Raw genomic sequence first — 9,122 nt, 5'->3', positions numbered from 1 at the left:
CTGAACCAAAGCTGAGCCAATGATAAAAGCCGGGGAGGCTGGAGTCTGGTCGACCCCAGGGAAGAGGCAGGCCTAGGCCTCAGGGCCCTCCCCTGGCACATCTCCTGGGTTAGCCCCATTTGCCACTCTCCCTTGGGATTCTCAAGCCACCTGCTCCCTAGGCCCCCAATTCTGAGAAGGAAGAAACCAGTTGCCCTATTTCTTTCCCCCCCAATTCCCAGAGGCTGCCTCTCTGAGTGCCCTCTTGAGGGGCCAGGGGCCTGAGATAGGAACATTGGGGTCTTGCCTCCTGTCCCCACCCCACATGTTGAGAGGCATCATCCTGGTTCCTGTCCCGAACTGGTTAGCTGGGAACTCCCCAATCCCCCCATGACTCATTCCTTTAAGCCCCCGGAATCCTGGCAGAGACCAGAGGAAACCGGATGTCTGTCCCGAATGAAGCAAGACCCTTTGAGGCTCTCGGTTCAGGTTCACCTGACCTTGCCCTTCCTCCTCCCCCGCCCCCCCCACCCCCGCCCGCACTACCCCTCCCCCCCAGTGTCGCAGTGCTTTGGAGTTGATGGTCTGGGACAGGTGGCTTCCCTGGCCAGGTTCACTGCCAGCGGGCATGTGTGTGCTGCCCTGAGGGGAGAAGCGCTAGGGTGAGAAAAAAGAAACCACCCGGCTTCAAACCCGAGAACCACGTACTGTTAGCGCTGGAAGGGACTTTGGAGTCTGTTCCAACCCTGTGAACCGGGCCAGTGAGGGAAGAGGCTTGCCCAAGGTCATGGGTAGCAGAGTCAGAGTTATAATCCAGACCTCTGCCTTGGGCCTGAGAGTTTTCCACAGGCCATGCGGCCTGCCTGGGGAAGTCTGACCAACCGCACGCAAGACTGCCATGTTCTGTCCCAACAGAACGTTGTTCTACCCCAGGACGGGCCAGAACAGAGTCTCTTCGGATGAGGAGTGGGTGTATCTGACTGGGCCAGGCCACCTCTGGGGCGGGGGTGCCCCCTGGTGGCCACAGCTGGCAGGGCCTTCACCTGCTAATCAATTCACGTCCTGCCTCAGGTCCCTGGTCCTGCCGGGCAGCCCTGGCCCCCAGCTCCACCTTAGGCCAGGCAACTGGCCACCATGCCCCTAATCAAGCCCAGTTCTGCGCCCACCTCCACGGGAGGAGAGGGGTGGGTTTAACAGAACTGTGGGGGGATGGCAGAGGTTCTCACAAACATGCCTCCTCTCCTTCCCCCTAAGAACCTCCAGAGGACACAGTCGGCCCCAGATGTTGTGCAGAGCATGCCCTGTACACTGGCAGATGCATTGCTTTCAATAAGCCTATGAGAAAGGTATCAGAACCATTTCCCCTTTTACAGAAGATGAATCTGACCTTGGAAAGGTTGACTTGCCCCAAACTAGCAGAGCCAAGGTCTGCACTGTGCCAGAGTCTTAAACTCTTAACCATTGGATCTCTTTCATTCATTCATTAATTATTTATATAAAATTTATTTATTTGGCTGCGTCGGGTCTTAGTTGTGGCACGCGAGGTCTTCCTTGTGGCACGCAGGGTATTTCGGTGCGGTGTGCAGGCTCTAGAGGGAGAGGGCTGAGTTGCCCCACAGCATGTAGGATCTTAGTTCCCTGACCAGGGATCAAACCCCCGTCCCCTGCATTGGAAGGTGGATTCCTAACCACTGGACCACCAGGGAAGTGCCCACCATTGAATCTGACCAATGTTTGGCCTTCCTCAACCATCACCAGGCCAGCTCTAGACCCAAACTTTAATTTTCACTTACAGTCCAAGTGCGTCAGAGGTTTGGCCCAGAAAATGCTACTTCTAACAAGGGTGGCCAGAATGGTGTAAGGACTTGCGATCACGATTTGAAGAAAACAGGCCATTTTGTCTGGCCAAGAGGAGGTTGTTGCGTGGTCTCAAGGGCTAGAAGTGGGACAGGGAGTGGAAGCCCAGCTAGCCAGCTTTCAGCTCAAGGAAAGAGCTTTCTAACCGTCAGAGGTGCTGGAGGATGGGGTGGGCCACTTCCAGAGGAAGTGAACTGCCTGACCAGGGAGGTGTTCTGGCCTCCATTCCATAGAGAGAAAATCCGAATGTTGGCTGGCAGTTACTGGACACCTCTTATGTGCCAGGCACCTTCCATTACACTTTTGTCTTTCATCCTATCAACCAAGTGTGGACTATTCCTATTATAGATAAGGGATAGCCTCAGAGAACCGAAAGGCCCAAGATCACAGAACAAGTCGGGGGCAGAGCGAGGCAGGATTTGTGATCAGCCTTCCCAAGCCCCCGTCATTCCTATTACACTATCTCCCTGTTCAGAGAGCTGTATGTACTTCTTGGATGATGGCTCAATCCAGACCTCAGCCCCACCCATGAGAGAATAAAGACCAGGCAGAGAGAAAGCCTCGTTACCAGTCCTGACACATGCGGGCTGAGCCAGACTGAAATGATCTGGCAAAGGTCCTGGCTCCAGAGACCCCCACTAGCTGTTATTCATCCTTCCAGCTTCCTAAAGGCTTTCCCAGTTATTTCTCAATGGCCAGAGCGGGTGAGCGGCTTCCACTCACACTTCCTGTTTTCATCTGGAACTGGGCTTGGAGTGTCCTTATAAAAGCTCCGGCGTAATGCCTTTGTTGCATACTTGGCCTGTGGGCCAAGATATGTACACCCTGAGTTAAGAATCGGTTTTACATGTTTTAAGTGGTTGGAAAAAAATCAAAAGATTTTTTTTCTTTGGCTGCATTGCGCAGCATGCAAGATCTTAGTTCCCTGACCAGGGACCTCGCCCCCTGCAGTGGAAGCACGGAGTCTTAACCACTGGATTGCCAGGGAAGTCCCAAAAGAATATTTTATCACAGGCAAAAATCATGAAAAGCCAGTGTTCATAAATAATTTGTTTACATATTGTTTATGTAAGGCCCCTTTCAAGAAGGGCAGAAGTGAGTAGTTGTGACAGAGCACAAGGCTCGCAAGCCTAAAAAACGTACCATCTGGCCCTTTAAGAAAAGTTTGCAAACTAGTACACAAGACATATGTACAAGGGGACATACAGAAATGTCCTCTGCAGTGTTGTTTGTAACAGTAAACCAATGGCCACCAATAAATTAATGAACAAATAAATTGTGGCCCATTCATACCACATGTGCCTCTCTACCGTTCCACAATAGAAAATCCACGAGGAAAGCAGTTTGTTTTATTCAGTTATTTTCTTAGTCCCTAGAACAGTGCTGGGCACAGGTTTAAACATGATTAGATCTCAAAACCCACACTGAGTGAAAGGAACTTACTTTCATGTGACACATCATTTACAAAGATTTAAAAACTCAAGACAATACTATATTTTGTAGTAAAAGTATAAAAACATAAACTGGAAGGATACCCACTGAATTCATCAGAGTGGCTGCCTTTAGGGAAGGAGGGAGGAGGCCTGGGGAAGGAAGATGGGCTTTTAACTTATCTGTCATGTTTTATCTTGCATGAAAAAACTTGACATGATAACAAAAGGTTGATATTTATTAAAATTGGGTGGAAAGTACATGGGCATTTCTTACGTTATTCCTTGTACTTCTCTGTAGTTTTCTAATTAAAAAACAAAACTGGAAGGTAGAGAACACAGTGAACTCTACAAGCATAAAAATAACACTGAACTCCAGGAAAAGAAAGCTAAGCCAGTGGCAATGAATTCTAAGAAACTTCCAGACCGTGAGCAGACAGAAGAATGGTCTATAGACTCAAGGTGGTTGAGAACCAGGAAATCATGACAAATGACCCCAACTCTGTGTAACAGGATGACAGGCTCTCCAATCCATTACCAACCAGGAAAGGGTATGGGGCACTTTGGGCTGGGTGCTGACTTTAAGATTTGTCATTGGGAATAATAATAATTACAAGTAATTATCACACACTCAAAAAGAAAGTCATTTTAGAGGTCAGGTAAAGTGGTCATGGGCCAAAAGGACAGCCACGTAGAGACAAAAACCAACCAACCAACCAACCAACCAACCAACCAACCAACCAGATAACAGAGCCACAGACTGAGGCTGGGAGAAGGCCGCACAGCCTACAGAACGTGACCTGAACTTGGTATCACGTAGGCCAGTGTTCAAGTCCCACCTAAGCCTGTCCTCACAGCCTGGAAGTGGCACGGAGGGGTGCTCACCGTTAGTCCCCATCCTTCCTGGAAGGGAATTAAAGATCTCCTATTAGGGGCTTCCCTAGTGGGGCAGTGGTTGAGAATCTGCCTGCCAATGGAGGGGACATGGGTTTGAGCCCTGGTCTGGGAAGATCCCACATGCCGCGGAGTAACTAGGCCCATGAGCCACAACTACTGAGCCTGCGCATCTGGAGCCTGTGCTCTGCAACGAGAGGCCACGATAGTGAGAGGCCCGAGCACCACGATGAAGAGTGGCCCCTGCTTGCCGCAAATAGAGAAAGCCCTCGCACAGAAACGGAGACCCAACACAGCCAAAAATAAATAAATAAATTTTTAGAAAGATCTATTAGATTTTCAAATTGGCCTGTAAAATGGGGAAAAGATTGAATCCCTTAAAAAAAAAACTGGAAAGTTTGGATGCTGGAATAATAACATCTTCCACAAAGATCAAGGGGGGAGCTTGGGGAAAAAAAGTGCCGTTTCACAAAGCAAACTTTAAAAAGTTTCACTAGGTACTTCCCTGGTGGTGCAGTGGTTTAGAATCCGCCTGCCAATGCAGGGGACACGGGTTCGAGCCCTGGTCCGGGAAGGTCCCACATGCCACGGAGCAACTAAGCCTGTGCGTCGCAACTACTGAGCCTGCGCTCTAGAGCCCGCGAGCCACAATTATTGAGCCCATGTGCCACAGCTACTGAAGCCCGCGCACCTAGAGCCCGTGCTCTGCAATGAGAAGCCCGCGCACCACAACGAGAAGCCCGCGCACCACAACTTAAAGTAGCCCCTGCTCGCCGCAACTAGAGAAAGCTCTTGCTGCAACGAAGACCCAACGCAGCCAAAAAAAAAAAAAAGTTTCACTACCTGGGTTTCACAAAAGCTTAAAGGAAGTGGACAATACCAAATCACTGTGACCGAGGCTGGGGTGGGATCAGAAGCCAAAGCGAGGCCAGTCTAAAACATGCCTTTAATGGAAGTTAGGGCTATCGGGGTATGAAAATCAGCAGTTGGTGATGAACGCATGGTGTACCTTTCCTAACAAACAAGACGTTAACCAGCTCGGTGTGCCAGGTACTGGGCAAGGCCCTGGGGGGACAGAAGTGCCTCATGCTCTTTAAGAAGTTACGATCTAGTTGGGAGGATAAGGCTTTCACAGCGACAACCTCCTAAGAGAATTTGATTATCCAGTGAGTGGTTCAGACGCCAGGGAGTTGAATCACTGTGAGGCAGGATGCCTGGAAGATGTGTAGCAATCAGCAAGGTGCAGAGCGAGAGCTGGACAGGAGAGGGAACGCAGCTAGGAGAGGCAGAAACCCACGAGGCATTGTTCCGATAGCCGAGCTGAGCAGGAACGAAGGGTACGTGTATGGCAATGCCCCAGGTGCCAACCAGAGAACATCAATGATGCGAAGGACCCAATGTGGGGAGCACCGCTGGCAGCGGCTGGGAGACTTACAGAGACCCTGGCAGGTGCATTTTCCCACCACATGCAGCTGGAGGAGGTGGGCTGGGGGTCCACAGGGAGCCCCCTCTTGCCTGACCCCCGCTCTGCTCTCAGGGAGGAGCCTATCCCCCACTCCATAAGGACCACTGGGCAGAACCCCGCTCTCAACCCGCTGCAGCCTTGCAGGAGACCCTTCTCTCCTCTGCGAACCTCACCTGAGGGTCAGACTCGCCCCTTGTGTTTGATCCACTGGAAGCCCAGATTCCCAGTTTTAGAGCCAGGAGGTCACTGAGTCTAATCATTTGGCAGATATGGGAAAGGAGCCTGAGAAGTTTGGAGAGCTGCCAGTTATTTGAGAGCCAGTTAGATATGAAAGAGTAAACCCAGGCCCTCTGATCCCAGATCAGTCTCTCCACCCAGAGCCCTCGGCCTCCTCTCCATCTACAGCTGCTTCGGGTCCTCGGGTCACGCTCCCCACGCTGCGTCCTTCGCATCAGTGATGTTCTCTGGCTGGCACCTGGGGCGTTGCCGTACACGTACTCTTCGTTCCTGCTGAGCGAGCTCTGCTATCAGAACGATGCCTCGTGGGTTTCTGCCTCTCCTAGCTGCGTTCCCTCCCAGGCCAGAAAAAAATCTGGGCCTGTTAACGTTGCACATGTTAGAGTGAAATAAGAGTAATTAACTGATGCACAAAGAGTCCTGGAGAACTTTTTATTGTTTAAAAATCACAACTGAAGCTTCAAAAAACATACAACCTAAAACATGTCCCAATTCCAGTGCCCTCCTCCCTGGAGGCGAGCACAGGGCTAGTCCCTCCTACCCTGCTGCCCACACTGCCAGCCAGGACCCTGCCCTGGGGAGGCTGCCTGCTCGCCCTCCTGCCCACGTGTGCTACGTCACCGGCTGGGGAGGGGCCCTGGGATGAGGTGGGGGTGACTGGCTCCCTGCACCCCTCACCCCCTGCACATATGCAGTCTGTGTGCAGCGTGTGGGAAAAGGGGCCGGTTCCCTGGGCAGGGGACCCCCAACGGGGAAGGATAAAGAGCCAGTCCCCACTCACCCACCCCTCCCCAGCCCCCCAGCTCAAGGAAAGCTGTCATCATCATCTTCCGCCATCTCCTTGGCAAACTCCAAGTCCTGCTGCTCCCGCTCCCGCCGCTCCTGAGGACAGAGGGGGCGAGGGCCGGGCTGCTGAGGACAGGTCGGGCTCTCTCACTCCGTCTCCACACAGGGCCAGAGACTGCCCAAGCTTCGGAGTTGCCCCAGCCCTTGCGGAAAGCTCCCCTCTCCCCTTTCTGGAGGGAAGTTTGATCTTTCTTTCAGTCTTACCCGAAGCACAAGGCAGCTTACCTCTGCAGACTCCAAGTCCTTGTTGTACGATTTGGGAGGAAACCTCATGGCCTGAAGCACAACAGAGAGAGGAACAAGGTGAAGAGGAGGCATCAATGTAACACCCACTCGTCGTGCTCCTGTGCGCCAGGCGCCAGGGTATGCACGGGACAGGTGATCACTCCCTAGTTCAGTCCAGTGGGGGAGCCAGGCGTAGAGACTAACTCATTACTACAACACCACGGGATAAGTGCTGAAGATGGAGAAGAAGCCAGAGGCATAAAGGATTAACCCTCTTGATCGGGCCGGGAGAGGGACTGGCAGTGAGAAGGAAGACGAAGAATAGACGGGCTGTGGGAGTGGAGGAAAGGCTTTGCAGGCAGAGGATTCAGGGTGTGAGCAGGCCCGGCCCGAGTTCATTGGGGCCAACTGGGGTGGAGGAGAGGGGTCGGCGGAGAGGTCCTGGCGGTGGGGAGGCCAGGGACGCAGGGGACCAGATCACGAAGGGCCTTTCCTGTCTAGCAGAGCATAGCGTTTGCCTGGTTTTAAGTGAAGCTATATCCCTGGTTTCCTGGGGGAAGAGAGCAGGAAAGAAATCGGCAGCCCAACAGTACCAGCACCTAACCCAGAGCCTGACACAGGGTAAGAGCGTAAGAGCCTTTTGTGGAACAAGATGGCAGCCCTACCCTTTACACAATTCAGACTTCGCTAAGTGCCCCAAGACAGTGATTTCATGTAAGCCCGTTAACCCTGCGGAAGCAGGCAGGGCAGGTAATACCTCATTATCAGCTTCATAGAAGGAGAAACAGGCTCAGAGAAGGTAAATGACTCAAACTTGGAACCAAATCCAGAACACTGCACTCTGAATCCCTGTCTGATCCTCCCTGGCAACCAGACCCCTGAAGAGCAAAGGGAAGGTGTTGTGGTCCCACAAGCAAAGTCCTTTGCCCCTTCTGGACACCCAGTGATTTTACAGAGATCGTCTGGGAACTGTGCCCCAAACCAAGCCAGTCTTCTCTCAGGAACCCGTGGGTGTGGACGGGGGCATGTTGCTGCCAAGCATCGGCTCTGTAGCCCAGGGCTCCGCACCTTGACAGACATGTTGTGAATGTCCAGGCAGAAGGAGATGCGCTGGTGGAAGGCTAGCTGGGGCTCACGGGTGGAATAGATGTCAATCATCTCCTTGGACTGGACGTAGCCCTTCTCGTGGTTGATGCTGGCCTCAATGACGCCATCCCGGATGGCCTGCAGGCCCCAAAGGGAGGAAGAGTCACCAGAAAGTCCATCTTCTAAGTCCTAGAACATCTTGTCCCATCTCTTTGTCCTCCTTGATCTCTCACACACTCACTTGCATACACACACCCTCTCTCTCTCTCTGTGGCAACTTCCCGGCTTCACTGCAAGATGGGCACTCCCTGAAAAGACGATGCCACTGCTTTAGCCATTCCCCTCCTTGGTCAACCTCCTCCCACCCCCATCCCTGAAATAAGGCAGGAAGGTGACAACCGCGGTCCCTGAGCCAGGCCCACCTTGGCAACAATGAACTCTGCATCTTCTGGGCTATCCAGCTGCAGCTTCTGGGCGATGTCCGCCAGGGAGATTCGGGAATAGGAGAGGCTGATCATGCGCACACCTGAGAGAGGAAGGAGCGGTGGGGAAGATGGGGCGGGCACAGACCCTTCACCCACCCAGGCGCCCACAGGGTTGTCCCTGCCCCTGGAGAAGCCTAGTCCAGGTGCTGCTCTGCCAGGGGCCCCTCAGACGCTGCTCCACACCTGTCTTGATGACGTTGTGTCGTAGTCGGATGATAAGGGTGTAGGTCCCATCTGCTTGAAACTTCTCCCCAAACTGATCCAGGACCTGGTTGAACTTGGCCAGGTTTCCCGTCCTGACAGCTGCAGTGGGGAGAGGAGTGGAGCAGATGCTGCACAGGGTGCACACAAAAAAGGGGCCTCAGTGCCAGGGGTCCGGCAAGCTCTGGGAGGGGACCAGCCCTTACCCTGGGTCAGAAGGAAGTAAGGCATGAGCGAGCGCTTGAGGGACGGTTGACGGAACTGCAGCCGGTCCGGGATCTCCCCCAGCAACAGCTCCACCACAATCAGAAGCTTGTGCACCTGGCAGAGTGTGACACAGGAACACAGTGGGTAGGGAGCCCCACCGGGTGGGAGAAGAGAATGAAATGGGGCTTCAATTCAGTCAGACACACAGGG

The 9,122-nt window shown here is 53.0% G+C and overlaps 1 protein-coding gene across 1 annotated transcript in view; it reads right to left on the bottom strand.

Annotated features, from left to right (window-relative positions):
- Nucleotides 1–6,283: 6,283 nt before the first annotated feature.
- The window catches only part of PSMD3 (proteasome 26S subunit, non-ATPase 3), a 13,727-nt gene continuing 10,888 nt past the window's right edge, over nucleotides 6,284–9,122 (bottom strand). Inside the window, exons 7-12 of the mRNA XM_007465180.1 lie at nucleotides 8,912–9,026; nucleotides 8,688–8,807; nucleotides 8,442–8,545; nucleotides 8,002–8,157; nucleotides 6,934–6,984; nucleotides 6,284–6,744 (exon numbers count right to left, since the gene is read on the bottom strand). Of these exons, the coding sequence (XP_007465242.1) occupies nucleotides 6,667–6,744; nucleotides 6,934–6,984; nucleotides 8,002–8,157; nucleotides 8,442–8,545; nucleotides 8,688–8,807; nucleotides 8,912–9,026 (624 nt within the window). The 3' untranslated portion in view covers nucleotides 6,284–6,666. The remainder of the gene's footprint in view (nucleotides 6,745–6,933; nucleotides 6,985–8,001; nucleotides 8,158–8,441; nucleotides 8,546–8,687; nucleotides 8,808–8,911; nucleotides 9,027–9,122) is intronic.

Source organism: Lipotes vexillifer, unplaced genomic scaffold (genome assembly GCF_000442215.2).
Source record: "Lipotes vexillifer unplaced genomic scaffold, Lipotes_vexillifer_v1.1 scaffold591, whole genome shotgun sequence".
Taxonomy (NCBI): domain Eukaryota; kingdom Metazoa; phylum Chordata; class Mammalia; order Artiodactyla; family Lipotidae; genus Lipotes; species Lipotes vexillifer.
Note: the sequence above shows the minus strand (reverse complement) of the source record. Positions and strands in the feature narration are given on the sequence as shown.